The sequence below is a fragment of the Garra rufa genome, chromosome 5 (assembly GCF_049309525.1).
Source record: "Garra rufa chromosome 5, GarRuf1.0, whole genome shotgun sequence".
Lineage (NCBI taxonomy): Eukaryota > Metazoa > Chordata > Actinopteri > Cypriniformes > Cyprinidae > Garra > Garra rufa.
The window spans coordinates 45,495,045-45,515,110 of NC_133365.1; the positions used below are offsets into that span (position 1 = coordinate 45,495,045).

The window sequence follows — 20,066 nt, forward strand, 5'->3', positions numbered from 1 at the left end:
AGCCGGTACTTTTTAGTGAATTAGTGTGACTAGTGGAGTACCATTTCCATATGTGAGTTGGTTATTTTCAGTGAATTAAACAGCACAGTCAGTGTAATATGATTCCCAAGTGATTGACTCCCTTTTGAGCCAAATCAAAATTCACACTAAAAGTGATTAAAAAGTGGCGCTTGAGTTAGAGCTTACGACTCAACGTGAATGAAACTGACATGGAAGAGAAGAAATTGTTGAATAGTCGTTATTTTAAGTATTTTCATAGCTTCATAAAATTACATTTTAACCACAGATGTCACATGGACTATTTTAATGATGTCCTTACCCTTCTGGGCCTTGAACGTGCGAGTTGCATTGCTGTCTATGCAGGGTCAGAAAACTCTTGAATTTCATCAAAAATATATTTTTAAAAAAGTGACGTATTGTCAAGTATGGTGACCCATACTCGAAATTGGCCCTCTGCATTTAACCCATCCATATGCACACACACAGCAGTGAAAAGTGAACAAACACACACACACACACACACAATGTGAACACACACCGGCGCAGTGGGTTCAGTGCCTTGCTCAAGGGCACTTCAGTCATGGTATTGAAGGTGGAAAGAGCGCTGTTCATTCACAATCCCCACCTTCAAACCCTGCTTGTGTGGGAATCGAACCGGCAACCTTTGGGTTACAAGCCCAATTTCCTCACCATTAGGCCACGGCTGCCCCCTCATGCGAAACTCCCAATAGCACGGATTCCTATTGTAGTGATTTTTTTACCTGTGAAATTTCAGCGAGCAACGGTAAATGTGACTGCACATTTATTCTATCATCTGTTGACAAGTAAAAAGGTTTGTACATTTTCTTCAGAAACTCTAGCTGCCTTATAAAACTGACACCTAAATGCACGTAGGTTACCACTAATAGAAAGTAGGCTACTGAGAGTTTCCAGGAGTAGGAAAGTTTTCTAAGGAATGAAGCCATGATTGCCGAAGGCATCTGAGTTATTTTGACATCTTTTAAATCCATTACAGATATTGTTGTCTTTCCGGACCTGAGAGACCCGGAGGTATGACATTGATGTGTTGGGTTGCATTAGCAGTGGTGCCTTGTGGGGGATCTAGGGACCTTTACTTTGATGGAATCTCCTTGTTTGAGACCCTTTCCCTCTCTGGAAGCCTCAGAAACATCGGCCTCCTGTGAAAAGAGAAATATGATGTGGAAAATGGCCATTGGGTGATGGAGATTGATTCAGAAGAAACATGAGCTGTGATCAATATGGCGGCTTGTTCGCGGGAGAGATACACTTATTGCTGTTAGTTCAGCCACCTGGTGGATTCTGGGAGGAAAGCGGTCGACGGGGAATGCCAGACGTGTTATTTATGATGGAAGTGTCAGTCTTAGAGTGATGCCATCCGAATTAAGGATGCAGTGAGATAATGAAAAGAACTTTTTGTTGAACCAAAAAGAGGACAGCCCGGAAATGTAGCATGACATGAAATTTAATTCAGGTGAGGAGTTTTGAGGAATCAATTTGCAGATGCGTTTCACCTAGAAAACCTGTTCTCATCTGTTCATCAAGTGCGTTTAATACGTTCAATCTTATGGAGCAGAATGTGAAATTTCAGAAGTCACAGACCCTCAGTGGTCTTACTAAATCAGTATGGACCAATACTCAGCAGATTCATTTTTCATCAGTATGTACAATGTTGATGTTGACCAATTCCCCTATTTGCTATGAATACATCAGTTCTATGGGTTACTATGGTAACAGAATTCTGGGTGACACAGGGGGATGTAATAATCAATAAAACAAGGAATGGAGGTCAGAGCTCAAGAGGCGTACCAGCACAGTGAAAAGGTATTTTTGGAAAGCCAGGAACTCAAAAAGAAGTCATTCTTACTGTTTCAAGTTAGTTTGAGTGATTGTGTATTTATGTGTATTTCATAAATAATCACTGTCTTGAAAACGTTAGAGTAAATTTATTTATTTAAAAAATTATTTTAATAGTAAGAAATAAAAAAACAGAATATAGTGATTTTTAAAAACTATTTGTCTTTTTTTTTTTTTTTTGCAGCGTGCAGTATTTTTAAAAAATAGTTTTGCATTTTTATCTATAAAACTGCATTAGAAAAATTAATGTGAAAACAGCTAAACAATTAAATCTAAATTTCCTCAGTATTAATACAATTAAAAATAAAAGCTAATTATTTAAGTTTTTTTTAAAAAAAAACATGTTGTCCTAATTATATAATGCATACTATTCTACTTTATACAACAGTTCAGTCTGGTTCTCAAATCTGATTGGCTGATAAAAGTGTGATGTTCCAGTGATAAAATAACTGTTTCACCGTTTGTAACACTTTGCTTGTGGTATTTCTCACAGGGAGTGTTATGGAGGATCCCCAAATCCACTACAATTTTAAAAATAATACTGTTTGTGTCACGGAATGTAGTTTTAAGAGCTTTTTAGGTGAGAATGTACTTAGATTTCAAATATGCGGTTTGTTAATAAAAATAACAGCTTGTTATATTACTGACACTGACTCTGATGTCTCTATAGTGGTTAAACATGTAATTCATTTTGGGTAAATCTAACAAGCAGTCTTTGGTCTCATTAATCTATTATTTGTTCCAGAGCAAATCATTTTGGCTGAGAAAAAATCTTATCATGTTGTATTTTATGTAACATTAACGTTGTATTTCAGAGAGCTGCCTTTGTATATTTGATTGAATTGCCTAGCAACTTTTATGATGGCTGTTGTTGTTGTTTATTAAATATTATTATACAATAAATAATATTTTATATAAATCATAGTAGTATAAGCAAGTTATTTTTACTTTCAAAAGCACATTGTACGACGCAGCCAACAAATGCACTGAGCAGCGCTGGCATCAGAAATCACCTTTAACAGATGAAATGATATTACGACAAAGATATCGCTTTCCTCCGCTAACATTCAAACTAATATTTTATTGTGAATATGAGATTGGATTTAATAATGAATGCTGTATCAGATGCAGGTAATCATACTCGCTCAGTCTAGCTATCGCTCATAATTCTCAACTCTACATAAGTGAGCGTTTAATACAGTAATATAATAAGCTTTTAATTAAGCAACTCAACGTTTATTCGTTACTAGTTCTAAAGTGAAATTTTCTAATTAGTAACAAAGGTTTAGGCCCACCTTATACCGTCAAAATGAGATTTGAATCCATAGTGGAAGGAAGTAGTTCTGCACAAAAAAAGTTTTACACACTCATGCCGTCATACTGTTGTTTAAACAACATCAACAATATCGCACTTCTACTCATGTGATGTTGCTAATATATTAAAAGCTTGGTTTTTTCAATGATGAAAAAATGTATCATAATTTATGGGGGTCCTAAGTTTGAAACCCCCTTTTTAATAGCTACTGTGCTGAAGTTGATGCATTGCTAAAGACAGTCCGCCAAACATGTTCTGTCACCCTGGCGTCAGAGTTGTCTCCATGCGCCAGGAATAATCTGCAACCTAAATGTGTTCTCTCTATTTATCCATTCATTTCCAGCAGACAAGCACTGTCACACTGACGAATGAGAGCTGGAAAGAGCCAATTGTATTTGTTCAGTAAAGGGCCTTCATTCCCTTGAAACCCAAATGTCCCTCACAAAGAAAGTGATAACCCTCTCCCGACATTACCATAAGTCTCTAAAGAAGCTCATTTGGGAAATCAGATGTTTATTACCGGATTCTTGCATGAGGAGCCAAATCAGCTACGCCATTATGTTCTTGATTGGGCTGCTCACTACTAGTTTGCTTTGTGCACATCTGTCTGGCAAGAACATTATTCTGCAAATTTGTTTCCAGTTGCACTAATAGACAATTCTATCTCTTCATCATACAGAAATGAGTTTTCATAAGATATCTGCATTAAAAAAGGTTGGGGCTGGTGGCTTGCTTATGAATATCAAGTATCGTCTGATTAATGCAGGTGACTGGAGTCATCACACTGGAGAAACTCCAGCAGCAAAACTGAGACAAGAGTTTCTGGCTTAGCAAATAAGTGTCAATTAAAAATCAAGAAAAATCAGCAATTCATATTTGCAGAACATGCACTCACCCTCAAGCCATTAAAGATGTAGATGAGTTTGTTTCATCATCAAAACAGATTTGGAGAAATTTAGCATTACATCACTTGCTCACCAATGGATCCTCTGCAGTGAATAGGTACCGTCAGAATTAGAGTTCAAAAGGGCCCTTAACGACCCAGAGGAAGAAGGGTCTTATCTAACGAAACGATCAGTTATTTTCTTAAAATTACGGTTCAAGGCAGTTAGTGTATGTTGAAAAACTCTGAGAAAATCTTATTTTCTTCTCCAACTTCAAAATTATCATACATTGTTTTTTTCCCTTTTTTTATGACTTTGTAAACACTGGGTCAGTACTTTCCACAGCGATGTAGGACGATTTTAAAGTTGGAGGAGAAAATGAGAGAGTTTTTTAACATACCCTCACTGCCTTGAACCAGAATACACAGAGTACACAGAGAGCTAGACAAGACGAGCATTTGAGGTTAAAAAATAAATAAATTTTATTTTTTGGAAAATAACCAATCGTTTTGCTAGATAAGACCCATCTTCCTTGGCTAGGATCATTTAGAGCCATTTGAAGCTGCATTTAAACTGCATTTTGGAAGTTCAAACTCCCGGGCACCATTGAAGAAAAACTGTAATGCACTGTGAAAGTTACTAAAAAAAACAAAGTACACCCTTGAAAAAAAATAAAGAGACAACAGTGTCCAATTGTTATTGATACTACTTTTTTTTTCAGGTCCTTTCTGTCGCACAGCTTGGCCTCTGCACTCGTTGTGACAGATATATTTTCCTTTTTCAGCTTGACTGAAAATGTAATTATATCACGGTGTGTTTACGCCACGATCTGCAGCGTATAGCAAAGTATAAGAGGTTTTCCTCCATCTCTGTGAGTAAAGACAGAACGAGCCAAATGCAGCCAGACACATGGTCAAGCCTTGGGACTTGCACTCGTATAAAAGGTATATTCTGAGAAATAGATCTGGCAGCATTGCATCATGTACAGTGTTTGGTGGACAGGGTTGTCACTGACAACCAGGAACTTCATTTACACTAACAATAGAGATACAGCAGGCAGAAAGAACAAGTGGATATAGAGTCTGCACATATATATTTTACTTTTTTGGTTCACAGTTGCCACAGCCTATTTCCAGCTTTATTTATTTTATTGTACTGTTGTCCATTTTTTTCCCACGAATGTTGATGCTTCGCTGTCTTTTGTATGGTTTAAATCAAATAGCTGAGAAATATGACATATGTGACCCTGGACCACAAAACCAGCCATAAGGGTAAATTTGGGGTAAATTGAGATTGATATACATTTAAAAGTTGAATAAATAAACTTTCCATTGATGTATAGTTTGTTAGGACAATATTTGGCAGAGATACAACTATTTGAAAATCTGGAATCTGAGGGTGCAAAAATTCTAAATATTGAGAAATTTAAAGTTGTCCAAATTAAGTTCTTAGCTATGCATATTACTAAAAAAATTAAGTTTTGATATATTTATGGTAGGACATTTACAAAATATCTTCATGGAACATGATCTTTCTTTACTTAATATACTAGTGATTTTTGGCATAAAAGAAAAATCTATCATTTTGACCCATACAATGTATTTTTGGCTATTGCTACAAATATACCTGTGTACCTTTTGACTGGTTTTGTAAGAAAAATATAAATTAAAAGCCTGCTTGATTTTGGATGAAGGTGGAATCATCTGCATCTTTGCACCACTTTTCTCAACATGCAGTTTGATTGGCTTTTTAATTACAGCGACATAAAAAAGTTGGCCTCATTTCTCAGCATAATAAAAGATTAGATTTTGGGTGCTCTGGGAATCCAGTTCCCTCTGAAGTGTACACTGCTGTCATAGCTTGTATTTCTATCAACAGAGGGGAGAGAGGTGACAGGAACAATCACCATAAAAATTTCCCAAAGGAACTACTTGATCCTTTTAAGTCACGTTCAATGCAATAGTGACTTGAAGTCAGGGAAGGAGAGAGACTAATAGTCTCAGAGGAGTGGGGGGTGTCGAACTAGGATGATAGAGGTTGCTGAGCAGGTCTCTTGTTGCACTTTTAACGGTACTGCACTTCACTGACACATCATTATGGCGGTTGCTGTTTCTGAATCAGCTGTATTAAGAAACAAAAATTCTCATTCAATATTTTTCATTGGAAAATAATGTATTTAATGAATTTTAAATGGGTTGCAAACACTGTTCTACACTGTCTTAAAAATAAAATTTTATAGCATCAGTCAGCCATATTGGTGGCATTGAACGTAAACAGTGCCACTTAAACAAACGAAACTCGCATATTTTGCTGATTATTGCTGCTAAAAATGCTCAACCATTGTCATGTTTTGGGCTGTACTAATTGGTCAGACCAGGAAAAGCATTTGGAGTACTATAGACTAGATCGTTAATACAAATCAAGGGGAAGAGTGCAAAAAACTGTCTGAGGAACAAAAGGTGTTTGTGGTTAGCCAAACTAAACCATGAAGTGCAAGAATTTTGACAACATTCATGTTTGTTCTTATCATTTCCGGTCAGGTAGGTGAAATAGTACATTAATATCTTAATTAATACTGCTCGTACATATCTTTACCACCTATTAACTTTAGTTGATCAAAATATTGCACCCTTTCCTGTTTACTAAGTCCTTCTCTATATTTAGCAGCTTCCACACATTTTTCTGTAGTTTAGACAGCATAAATTAGCAGAACAATGTATTCAGTAGTACATTAACTGTGCAATCCATGCTGTTTAAAGCAATTGACCAATCTGTGACGTAAGTGCAAACCATCTATTGAAACAGTTCACCCAAAAATGAAAAATTGCTGAAGATGTACTCACCCTCAGGCCATCCAATGTAGATGAGTTTGTTTCTTCATCAGAACAAATTTTCAGTAATGCACCACTCACAACTGGATCCTCTTCAATGAATGGGTGCCATCAGAATGAGAATCCAAACAGCTAATAAAAACATAACAAGTAATCCACCCGACTCCAGAACATCAATAGTAGTGAAAAGCAGTTTGTATTAAATCCATCATTAAAACATTTTTCACTTCAACCTTTTGCTTCCGGCTAGTAAGTTCTGCAAGTTAGTAAATTTTATTTTTTGAGTTATCTATTTCTTTAATAAAGAGAATACTCTGTTCTTTAGCCCAGATATCACTGGAGAGCCTAATATTTCTGAATAGCAGCCAACAGGGCGCTAGCAGGAATGTCTAAAAAATGCCAAATGAACAGATTAATAACAGAATTCTCTTTTGCCGCATTATCTAAGTGCACACTGTTTCCTCCTCTAATTGAAAGATTGAAGAAATTAGATGAATGCATCTCCCAGTTTACATCCATCACAGCAAGATGCGAGCTCCATGGCAACTAATCAAACACAGCAATTCTTAGGTTAGTCACTGGCTTGCAGCCAAAACCAGTCCCTGTTCTTGTAGATAATGACTCCTTGATGCCAGCAAGCATCCATTCTCCAGTTTAATTAACCTTCAATATATTACATGCATCCATGTTTCTGGTTTATTACGGAGGCTGATACAATCTCAAGTGTTTGGGCTTTCTGTCTGGCACAGTTTATTTGAATATGCCAAGTCTGCCCTCACGTGGTCTCTGAAGGAGCTGACAGCCGGATTGGTAAACCGATAAAATTACGTTAATAACTGTCTGTCAGAATCAATTTGAGGACACGGAACGTCAATAAAGCGAACCTAGTAACCCTGGAACACAAAACCAACCTTAAGTAGCAATTTGTAGCAATAGCTAACAATACATTGTATGGGTCAAAAAGATCGTTTTTTCTTTTATGCTAAAATCATTAGGATATTAGGTAAAGATCATGTTCAATTAACATATTTATTCATCTTTCAGATAATGTTTAATCTCAGTTTCCAAAAATGGACCCTGACTGTTCTTTGTGGTCAGGGTCATGTGTTGTGTCATGATAAAATGCTGAGAAAATGGTGTGTGCAATACAACCAGCTACGCAAGACTTTAGGTGAGTAGGCTACTTTGCATTGTGCATAAAGCTGTCCTACATATTTTTTATTAGCAGATGTGGGTTTTTAATAAAACCCCTGTGAGTTCCAAAGCAACATCTGCTCTTTAATCGTTTGATAATTAAAAATTGCTTCATAAGCTCTCTGTTTTGCTTAACACACAGGGCTTCTTTTAGTTTGGTGGTAGGAACTTATAGCATACAACTACTTTAACTAACGAAATAACTAAAATAAATACAATCAAATTTAAGTTTAGATAAAAGACATACAGACAACAAGAGCTTAAACAAGTGTACAATGGTCATATTTTGCTACAGTAGGTCGATATTCAATGTATTTTAAACTACATTTTGAGCAAGACAATTTACGTTCATTCATTGAATAACAGTCTGTGTTGTTTATTTATCTAAATTAATCTAATATGTTGAGTCTTCCATGTCAATTTCTTATTGTAAGCTGTCAAAAGATTTGAACAGTATTTTTTTTATGTTTTTAAAGAAGTTTCTTCTGCTCACCAAGTCTGCTTTTATTTGATCCAAAATACAGCAAATACAGTAATATTGTGAAATATTTATTACTAAATAACTGTTTTCTATTTGAAAATATTTTAAAATGTAATTTATTCGTGTGATTTCAAAGCTGAACTTTTAGCATCGTTACTGCAGTCACATGATCCTTCAGAAATCATTCTAATATTCTGATTTGCTGCTCCAAAACATTTTACTTATTTACATTTTACTTATTAATACTATTATATTGTTATTATGTTGAAAGTAGCTGAGCTGAGCAGACATTATTTTCAGGTTTCTTTAAATAAATAGAAAGTTCGGAAGAACAGCATTTATCTAAAAAAGAAATATTTGTAACATTATAAATGTCGTTCAATTATACTGACTCCAAGCTTTTGAATGGTATAGTGTATTTTATAACAAAATCTTTTTATTTCAGATAAATGCTGATCTTTGGATCTTTCTATTAATCAATGAATCCTGAAACAAAATGTACTCAACTGTTTTAAATATTGATAATATTGCTGAATACGGCAAATCAGCATATTAATGATTTCTGAAAGATCATGAGACACTGAAGACTGGAGTAATAATGCTAAAAATTTAGCTTTGATCACAGGAATAAATCACATTTTAAAAATGTATTCTAATTCTAAATATTTCACAATATTACTGCTTTTGCTGCAGTTTTGGATCAAATAAATGCAGACTTGGAAAAAAACGAGTAGTGTTTTAACGAGTAGTGTATTTTTGAAATCTTCTATTAATGATAATAATAATAAAAAAGAAAAGAAAAGAATCTTCTATTAATTACAAAAAAATCTCGAACGTAGGAACCTGTGTTTATAGTGATTGTTTCCGGACGGTGCGTGGAGTGCGGTTACACAAGTCGATGAATGTGATGCTGTGAAATGTGAGTGAATTTTGTTATGAATGTACTGTGTTTTGATGTTTATGTCTTGTTTATGATACAGTGCTTGTAACTTGCCTGTGATTTCCGTGATTACCGTCTCTGAGAAAAAGTAGTTAATCGCACAATTAATTTAGTCCCTCATGAAGATATGTCTGTCTCTTTTATTATGCATTGCCGTTAAAATATATTATTAGCTGACGTCCTTATTCTTTGTTTAACCGAATCTATGAATATTAATACTAACAGAATAATAACACTGTTTTATTGTAAATATCTTTCACACATAATTAAATATGAAGCATATGAATTGTTATCAATGGTCAATCCACCTAAATTTTGACCTTTAAGTGTGACAAGTAAGCAAGATAGAGGTCAGTGTCATATACTAGATCATGCACTGTGAAGATTTCTACCTGCTTTTTTCTAGATTTACACACCCAGTTAGTTTTTCTTGCCAAATGGGCTGACAGCGGGGGCGGACCAAAATGTTAAGTGACATTCCTCGGGACGCCCTCCTCCGCCCTCTCACCCGGAATGAGGTGGTGGGGATGTTGGTGAGACTGACCATCTTTGGAGCTGCAACATATTACAGCATCAAATGGGTGGTGGAGGCTTTGGACCCAACACAGAAACAAAAATCCCAAGCCAAGAAAAGGGTAAAGATATCTCAGCTACTGGATGTGTGCTGATGATGTGTGAAAGTAAATGTAATAAGACTTTGAATTTAAATATAACTTTTAAGTCTATCTGTCTATCTATCATGTTCCTTCTATCTTCTCAGGCTGAGCGTTTGATGAAGCAGATAGGAGTAGAGGGTGTCAGTCTGACGGAGTATGAAATGAACATCGCAACTCATCTCGTCGATCCTCGCAGCATCAAAGTAACCACCGATACTGTTGGAATCAGTGCAAACCATTCATCAAATCTCACACTCTGCCTCTCATTACATCAGAATTCTGAAGAAAAGACATGATTTATTTACGTCATTGGTTGTCGTTTTACACTTTCTGTTCAACTGATTTTAAATTGTGTTGACAGATTGGAAGTCGTTGAAGTGATGTGATCTGTAATCATTGTAACTGCTTGCCTCCTGCCAGCCAGCCAAGTCATTAGTAGCTTTGGTAGCTTATATCTTCTTTGTTTCCTTCTAAGGTGACCTGGAGAGATGTTGCAGGACTAGATGAGATCATCTCAGAGATGCAAGACACTGTCATCTTGCCTTTTCAGAAACGTCACCTCTTTTGTGGTTCCAAACTCTTGCAACCTCCCAAAGGTGAGACATGGAGAAATCATTTGAAATCACAGTTCTTTTGGACTTTTTAATCATGATCGCAATTATTGCTTCTCTCAGTTGAATAGGCATTATTATTATTAGCTAGTGGTTTATTTATTCTGATTTTATTTTGCATTTGTAACAAGCCACCACATACATTCATGCTTGGTGTTGCTAGATGTCAAGAGTTTAAATCCCCGAATTAGAGCTTTTTTTAATGAATGTATTTTCTGCCCAGTGTAAAATTTAATCAACCCAATCTGTCAACCATGATTACACTCTCTCTGCACTGAGGGGGAAAAAAAACACTTATAATAGTTTTAAAAATGCCAGAAAACATGCAAAAATTTACAGATAATTTACTCACCCCCTTGTCATCCAAGATGTTCATGTCTTTCTTTCTTCAGTCCTAAGAAATAGTTTTTTTGAGGCAGACATTTTAGGATTTTTCTCCATACACTGGACTTTAATGGCTTCCAAAATGCAGTATAAATGCAGCTTCAAAGAGCTCTAAACGATCCCAGAAGAAGAAGAGTCTTATCTAGTGAAACGATCAGTTATTTTCAAAAGAAATTGACTATTTATATACTTTTTAACCTCAAAACTCGTCTTGTCTAGCTCTGCGTGAACTCTGTGCACTCCGGTTCATGACAGTTAGGGTATGTCGAAAAACTCCCATCTCATTTTCTCCTCCAATTTCAAAATCATCCTACATCGCTGCAGAAGTATTCAGAAGTGTTCACAAAGCGAACATGCAAGGAGGGTCAAACACACTTTACAAAAAAGGTAAAACAGTAATGTAGGACGATTTTGAAGTTGGAGGAGAAAATGATATGGGAGTTTTTCGACATACCCTAACTGTCATGAACTGGAATGCATAGAGTTCATTTGAGATTAAAAAGTATATAAATTGTCAATTTTTTTTTAAAATAACTGATTGTTTTGTTAGATAAGACCCTTCTTCCTTCCTTTAAATCCCTTTGAAGCTCCATTTAAACTGCATTTTGGAAATTCAAACTTGTGGTTACCCTACAAGTGACCAATCCTGAATTGTTTCCTCAAAAAACATAATTTCTTTACAACTGAAGAAAGAAAGACATAAACTTCTTGAATGACAAGGTAAAGTTTTGTTCTGGAAGTGAATTTCTCCTTTAAATGAAAGTATAATAAAGCAAGTCTGTGCATCTCCGTCATATCAAAGCGAAGATTGTTATTCATATTTGTTTCTTCCAATTCCCAGGTGTACTATTGTATGGGCCACCAGGATGCGGAAAGACTTTAATTGCCAAAGCAACAGCGAAAGCATCTGGATGCCGCTTTATTAATCTCCAGGCCTCCACTTTGACTGACAAGTGGTATGGCGAATCACAGAAGCTGACTGCTGCTGTATTCTCAATGGCTGTGAAGATTCAGCCCTGCATCATTTTCATTGATGAGATAGGTAACTACTAAATATGGTCTTAATATCTGCCAGATATTTAGGGATTCCAGACAGACAGGAAAAACTATTACAATGCCAGCTTGTTGAACGTACTGAATAATTTCACTCAGCACTACTACAGTGATAAACTTGCCTGTAATCCTTACGCAGGTGTTTTATATTCATGGGTTTTATGGAAAACGTGGTACATGTACATTTACATAATGACTGCAGTGTTTTCAGTGCTCAGTCTGAGTACTGTATTTTTTAGTGCTGATGACATTTGAATAATACGGTACTGTGACCCATCATCTGTGAAACTGAAGAATGTGGACGCTGCACACATAGTCTCTCAGGCATTTTATCATAGTGTACTAGCTGAAATGGCAGTAAAAGTTGATTTTTATTAGTTACACTTCTTTGAAAGCCAGTACCACATATTAAATTACAGATCATAAAAATGTCTGCAAATGTTTCTAAGTAGTTTAATTTAGTAGTAGCTTTAATTTCTTGTTTAAAAAAATAATAAATAGTTGCACTGTATGCTATTTTAATGTAACTGTAAAGTATGAATATTTTTACATATTTTTAAATATTTAATCTACAATAAAGTTCCAAAGTTTGGGGTGATTAAAAAAAGAGGCTTTTATCCAGCAAGGATGCATTAAATTAATTATATAAAAGATTACAACACATTTCTATTTTAAATAAATGCCAAAACTTTCAAAAACAATAAAACAATTCTATTTATCAAAGAATTCTGAAAGAAAAAAAAGTTTCACTTTCCACTGATATGTTAAGCGTATATATTAAGTGTTGTTAACATTAATAAGAAAAAAATAAGAAGAAATGTTTCTTAAGCACCAACTCGGCATATTAGAATGATTTCTATAGGCTCATGTGACACTGAAGAGTGGAGTAATGTAAATTCCATTAAATATTAAATATATTTTGTTTATTTAAATAGTAGTAGATATTTTAAATTGTGAACATATTTCATAATGTTACTGTTTTAGTTGTATTCAAGTCAGACGCTTTTTTCAAACACAACAAAATCTTGTCGACCCCAGACTTTTGAACTGTATTGTTTATGTAAATATAAATCAAATTTCTATTTGAGTTTATTTTATAGTGTGCATAGTGTGTCAAGGCCTTCTTCAGTGTGCATCTGTCGCTTAATATTTTATTTTGGTCCGTCAATCTATTAAATTACTTAGTACACTCTGAAGAAGGCCTTGAGCGGAAACGTTTGTCTTTTGTTGTTGATGCATGTAAAATAAAATAAAAAGAAGACAATTTTTGTGAGTGTGGATCATAGTCTCATATAGTTTGCATTTATGACATGTATATCTACATAAAATAAGTCTCTTGCATCAGATTCGTTCTTGAGGAATCGTTCCAGTATGGACCATGAGGCCACTGCTATGATGAAAGCTCAGTTTATGAGTCTGTGGGATGGATTAGTCACTGACGAAAGCAGCCAGGTAACACACACATTTTTAGGTTTCAGAGGTCACTGCATTTCCTCAAAAGTGATTGATAGGAGGTTAAAGTGTAATGAGATGTCTTTGTCCAGGTAATGGTGATGGGGGCCACTAACAGACCACAGGATGTGGACGCAGCAATACTACGCAGAATGCCCACGACCTTCCACGTAGGCCTGCCTGTGAGTCTGAACACACAAACACGCTTTAATGCTCTGTTTTTATTAATTAATTTAGGATAAGACATAATTATTTTTGGTCCATTTTCAGAATGCAGCTCAAAGAGAAGAAATCCTCAGACTCATTCTGTCTGGAGAAAATGTAAGACATTAAGCTCTTCTTCATCTGCACCACAGTTCATTCACAAAATGTTTTGTCTTTAAATATAATGCTTATATTAAAAGTGATGTGGCAGAAAATCCATATATTTACACAACCATTTAAAAGTTTGGAGTCAGAAAGGTTTTGAAATCGCTATAAATGGCATTTATCTAATCAAAAATACAGTAAACACTGTAATATTGGAAATATATTGGGAAATAATTAACATAAGTAATAATTAAAAATAGGTTTTCTGTTTGAATATATTTTAAGATGTAATTGATTCCTGTGATGACAAAGCTGAATGAAATCATTCTAATATGCTGATTTTAGTCAAGAAACCTTTATTATTATAATTGTTAAAAACAGTTGCTTAATATTTTTGTGGAAACCAGATTCTTTGATGGATATAAAGTTCAAAAGAACAGCATTTATTTAAAATAGATGCAATTTAATCCATCTTTGCTGTATAAAAGCATTAATTAAACAAATTTTACTGACCCCAAACCTTTGCACATTTGTGTACACTACCTGTCAAAAGTTTTTGAACAGTAAGATTTTTAATGTTTTTTAAAGAAGTCTCTTCTGCTCACCAAGCCTGCATTTATTTGATCCAAAGTACAGCAAAACTGTACAATTTTGAAATATTTTTACTATTTAAAATAACTGTTTTCTATTTGAATATATTTTAAAATGTAATTTATGCCTGTGATTTCAAACCTAATTTTTTAGCATCATTGATCACATGATCCTTCAGAAATCATTCTAATATTCTGATTTGTTGTTCAAAAACATTTGTTATTATTATTATGTTGAAAACAGCTGAGTAAATGTTTTTCAGCTTTCTTTGATGAATAGAAAGTTCAGAAGAACAGAATTTATCTAAAGTAGAAATCTTTTGTAACATTATAAATGTCTTTATCATCACCTTTGTTAAATTTAAAGCATCCTTGCTAAATAAAAGTATTAATTTCTATACTTTCCCAAAAAACAAAACAAAAAAATACAGACTCCAAGCTTTTGAATGATATAGTGTATGATGTTACAAAAGCTTTTTATTTCAGATAAATGCTGATCTTGGATCTTTCTGTTCATCAAAGAATCCTGAAAAAAATTATTTAAACTGTTTTAAATATTGATAATAACAATAATAATAATAAATGTTTCTTAAACAGCAAATCAGCATATTAGAATGATTTCTGAAGGATCATGTGACACTGAAGGAGTAATGATGCTGAAAATGTAGCTTTGATCACAAGAACAAATTACATTTTAAAATACATTCAAATAGAAAGCAGTTATTTTAAATAGTAAAACTACTTCACAATATTACCGCTTTATAATATAAATTATTTTATTTGAATCTTTTTTTTTCCATCAGTTAAGTAACGCGATTAACCTGAAGGAAATAGCGGAGCAAACCGAGGGCTACTCTGGCAGTGATCTGAAAGAGCTATGCAGGGACGCCGCCATGTACCGCGTTAGAGACTATGTCCGCAAACAGCAGATGAAACAGATTGCACAACAGTTCCAGCTGGATGAAGATGAGTATGTCTAAGATAGAGTTTTATTTTATGTGCATAGCATGCAGCTGTCACACCATGTACTAAGGAGGTTTCTATTATCTGGAGAAAATTGTCCCGATAATCACAAGTAGTTGCTCAGCTGATTCATTTTGTTAGAATAGAATTATTCTTAAGAAAAGAAAAGAAATAAGAGAAGTATTCTTAAGAGTGCTGTGTAAATATACAGTAGTGAATGGAAAAGAATATAACTCCTCACTGATTTTGTCCTGCTGTCCTCTGGTGTGTCTTCAGGCATGTGGAGAGCACGCAGCTGAGGCCCGTGACTCAACTGGACCTGCTGTTTGGCCTAGATAAGATGAGAGAGTCCAAACAAGCCACAGCTACAGCTGACCCAGCAAATCTGAGAGAGGTGCCTCTGGACTGAAAACCTCTTGCTTTACACGTTCATGCACTCATTTTCTCTCTCTCACTTCTTTCTTTCTGCCTCATCTTTTTCTTTCCTTTGAGTTCCTATGTATTTTATATTTCTGTTACATCCAAAACATTAGAATGTCACACTATAATTAATTTACAGTCAGATACTCAAGACAGTAACTATGTGCATATTTATTATATCAGTAATCAATACTAATAGTCACACTAAATGGAGTTTTTTTATTTTTTGAGTATTTTAACTTGTTTAAGTTATTTCTTTTGTGATCATCTGTTGGTTGCATATTGTGTAGAAGCAGATGTCAAACTACTTTTTTGGATATGAGAGAGACGAATATGAACATTGCTATGTCTGTAAATGTTTTAGTAATCAGGACCAGGTTTCCTGAAGCACTGAGTGTTGTCTAACTGTCTTATTAGGATGCATGATTGTTACTCTGAAGTTAAACTGAATGATGCATGTGTGATCTTCGTTAACACCAATTTAGCCATGATAAAATGACCGTGTTAATATGTGTCAGGAGCATGTGTGGGTTATATTCAACCCAAAATCAAAAGAAAAAAAATATTATGCATAAAGAAAAATTATATACAGTTTAAGTCGAAAGTTTACATACACCTTGCAGAATTTGCAAAATGTTAATTATTTTACCAAAATAAGAGGGATCATACAAAATGCATGTTATTTTTTTATTTAATACTGACCTGAATAAGATATTTGACATAAAAAGACGTTTACATAAAGTCCACAAGAGAAAGTTCAAAAGTTTACATACACTTGATTCTTAATACTATGTTGTTACCTGAATGATCCACAGCTTTTTTTTTTTTTTTTTTTTTTGTCTAGTGATAGTTGTTTGTGAGTCCCTTGTTTGTCCTGAACAGTTAAACTGCCTGCTGGTCTTCAGAAAAATCCTTAAGGTCCCATAAATTGTTTTGTGAAAACTTTTTGAATTATGATTTAGGGTAAATATAGCTTATTTTGTGTTCTAACAAACATGTAAGTATCTTCTGTAGCTTTGGAGGGGCAGTACTAAATGAAAAAAAAAATATGCAAAATAAGAAAAATGTACACATCTTCATTATGTTCAAAAGTTTACACCACTCAGTGAGTGTTTGAACCTTCTGTAATTTGAGTCCCTCAGTTGTCCTCAGTTTTAAAAGATGATCTCAAAATCCTACAGTCATCGTTGGAAAGGGTTCAAATACACAAAAATGCAGTGAGCAGTTTTAACTGTTCAGGACAAACAGGGGACTCATGAACAACTATCAATAAACAAAAACAAAAAATACACAGCTATGGATCATTCAGGTAACAACACAGTATTAAGAATCAGGTGTATGTAAACTTTTGAATGGGGTTGTTTTTATAAATGCAACTATTATTTTCTCTTGTGGACTATATGTAACTGTCTTTTATGTGAAATATCTTATTCAGGTCAGTACTAAAAAAATAGCATGCATTTCCCTCTTATTTTGGTAAAATAATTAACATTTTACTGATTCTGCAAGGTGTATGTAAACTTTTGACTATGACTGTTTTTTTATTTTATTTTTTTGTGAAAGAGAATAATTTCTCTATTTTTATCTTTTGGTTTTGGTGTAAAAAAAATGTTTGTGAGATCCAGCTGACAAGACATTTACATTTTACTTGTCATGTTGATTAACAGCACTTAGTAGTAGAAGTAAAAATATCTAAAGAGCGTATTACTCTCGAGGTTCATATATGTGACCTTGGACCACAAAACCAGTCGTAAGGTTAAATTTTACAAAACTGAGATGTATACAACATATGAAAGCTCAATAAATAAGCTTTCTATTGATATATGGTTTGTTAGGATAGGACAATATTTGGCCGAGATACATCTATTTGAAAATCTGGAATCTGAGGGTGCAAAAAAATCTAAATACTGAGAAAATCACCTTTAAAGTTCTCCAAATTAAGTTCTTAACAATGCATATAACTAATCAAAAATTACATTTTGATATATTTATAGTAGGAATTTTACAAAAAATCTTCATGGAACATGATTTTTACTTAATTTCCTAATGATTTTTGGCATAAAAGAAAAATCAATAATTTTGACCCATACAATGTATTTTTGGCTATTGCTACAAATATACCCCAGCGACTTAAGACTGGTTTTGTGGTCCAGGGTCACATATATTATTTAGACAGTTAAGTGACCACTTGAAGCAAGCTTGGACACGGGGATAAATGGTGCTACATGTATCTCTACTAAGAAGTCTTTTTTTTTTTTTTGGATGAAGATCTGTTATATAATGATGTTCAGATGAGTCTGAGTGTTTAGAAAGGTTTAGCTTGGAAGATAACTAATATATCACTCAAAGTGTCAAACCAGCAACATGATATAATTGATCAGGTACTAATATGGGCACAAAGACTAGCTTCTTTCTTAAAACTACCAGTTTTGTCCATCCTCACAAGTTTCTGGCCTTTCACCAGCTCTAAATGCAATTTTTTTTTTGCTCTTGTCAAACCGCTCCAAAGATTTAAGCAAGTGTTTTCCTGTTTGCTGTGTTATAAGCCAGCTGAATGTCTCCATGTGTTACTTTGATAATAGGAGAAGGGAAAATGTGTCTGGCAGCTTGATTAACGTTCCATCAAACATTGCAAATAAATGTCTTAATTTATTCAGATTCATGTTTTTTTTGTTTTTGTTTTTGTTTATTATGTCGTGCATTTTTAACGTCTTGCCAATATGACATATTTAACATGTAAATGTGCTTGTTTGGCAAACTGTGCCCACACTAATTCCATGCTTGTGGGGAGATTTGGCTTCCTTTTGCAATTTGGCACCAGATTACATCTTTAATGCGGCTCCGTTCTGCTTCGAATGTTTGTTGTTCTGGTTTGGTAATCAGGTACTAGGTTGTTTTATAATGAGCAATCTGAAAAGAGAAGAGGAAATGAGCTCAAATCTTCTGCTTGCTGTTTGTTATTAAAATCCCCTTCTGTTATTGCATAAAATCTTGGTTATAAAGAAATAGTTTGACCAAAAATGAAAATTTGCTGAAAATGTACACACCATCAAGCCTTTTAAAATGTAGATGAGTTTCTTCACTGTAACAGATTTGGAGAAATTTAGCATTAGATCACTTACTCACCAATGGCAGTGAATGGGTGCCGTCAGAATGAGAGTCTAAACAGCTGATAAAAACATTACAATAATCCACAAGTAAACCACACTACTCCAATCCATCAATTAACATCTTGTGAAGCAAAAAGCTGCAAAATGAACAAGTTAATTAAGTTTCTTTTAACTTAAGAGAGTCTATCTCTATCCATAATATCTGTAATATTGCTTTCTCCAGTGAAAAAGTCATCTCATCTGAATCAGGAGAGAAATATGCACATATCAATTGCTGTTAACAAGTGAAAACAGTCCAAAACAAATGTTTTTATCAGCAATTTGGACTCTGATTCTGACGGCACCCATTCACTGCCATTGTGAGTAAATGATGTAATGCTACATTTCACCAAATCTGGAGAAGAAACAAACTTAACTACATCTTGGATGGCCTGAGAGTGAGTAAATTTTTAGCAAATGTTGACATGGTTTTATTGAAAATACTGTTTCCCTGTTAAATTTCGTAATCTTTCGCTGATTGTTTGTCTTTGGCCCAGAAAGAAATCATTCACTCATGTTGTCTGACTAAATTTAAGATAAAAAGCTTCTCTTGCACCAAAAACTCAGCATGACAGTTTTGCCCAAATCATAATAAACCCATCTGGAATATATTAAATAACTGTTGTCAGAATAATGTGCATCACTCAGTAAAAATGCGAACCCTCGCCGTGCCTAATGTCTTTGTCATCAGTCTTTGGCCTTTTCGCAATCGCCACACGTGTACAAAGCATTCTGTTCTTAAAATATGATTACAACAGGCAATCGTAAGGGAAGCTGTTCACATTCAGCTCTTTGCTGTACTTTGTGCCTCGTTTGCATCAAAACTGCATAACCTTTCAGTTATAGCCGTGAGTCATAATTTTTTTTCATCATAAAGCGCTTTCATCACTTTCTCTCTGTTCCTTGGTAAACAGTCAAAAATAGAAACAGAGAGAAAATATTCAGAACTTGTGTTAGTG

The 20,066-nt window shown here is 34.4% G+C and overlaps 1 protein-coding gene across 1 annotated transcript; it reads left to right on the forward strand.

The window, feature by feature from the left end:
- The first annotated feature begins 9,417 nt into the window (after positions 1-9,417).
- Positions 9,418-16,719, forward strand: atad1a (ATPase family AAA domain containing 1a). Its single transcript, XM_073841123.1, has 10 exons — positions 9,418-9,499; positions 9,927-10,155; positions 10,281-10,379; positions 10,652-10,772; positions 12,013-12,213; positions 13,570-13,676; positions 13,769-13,858; positions 13,947-13,997; positions 15,379-15,545; positions 15,815-16,719. The coding sequence occupies exons 2-10, from the start codon at positions 9,985-9,987 to the stop codon at positions 15,945-15,947; spliced, it is 1,140 nt and encodes a 379-aa protein (XP_073697224.1). The 5' UTR covers positions 9,418-9,499; positions 9,927-9,984; the 3' UTR covers positions 15,948-16,719.
- Positions 16,720-20,066: the final 3,347 nt, after the last annotated feature.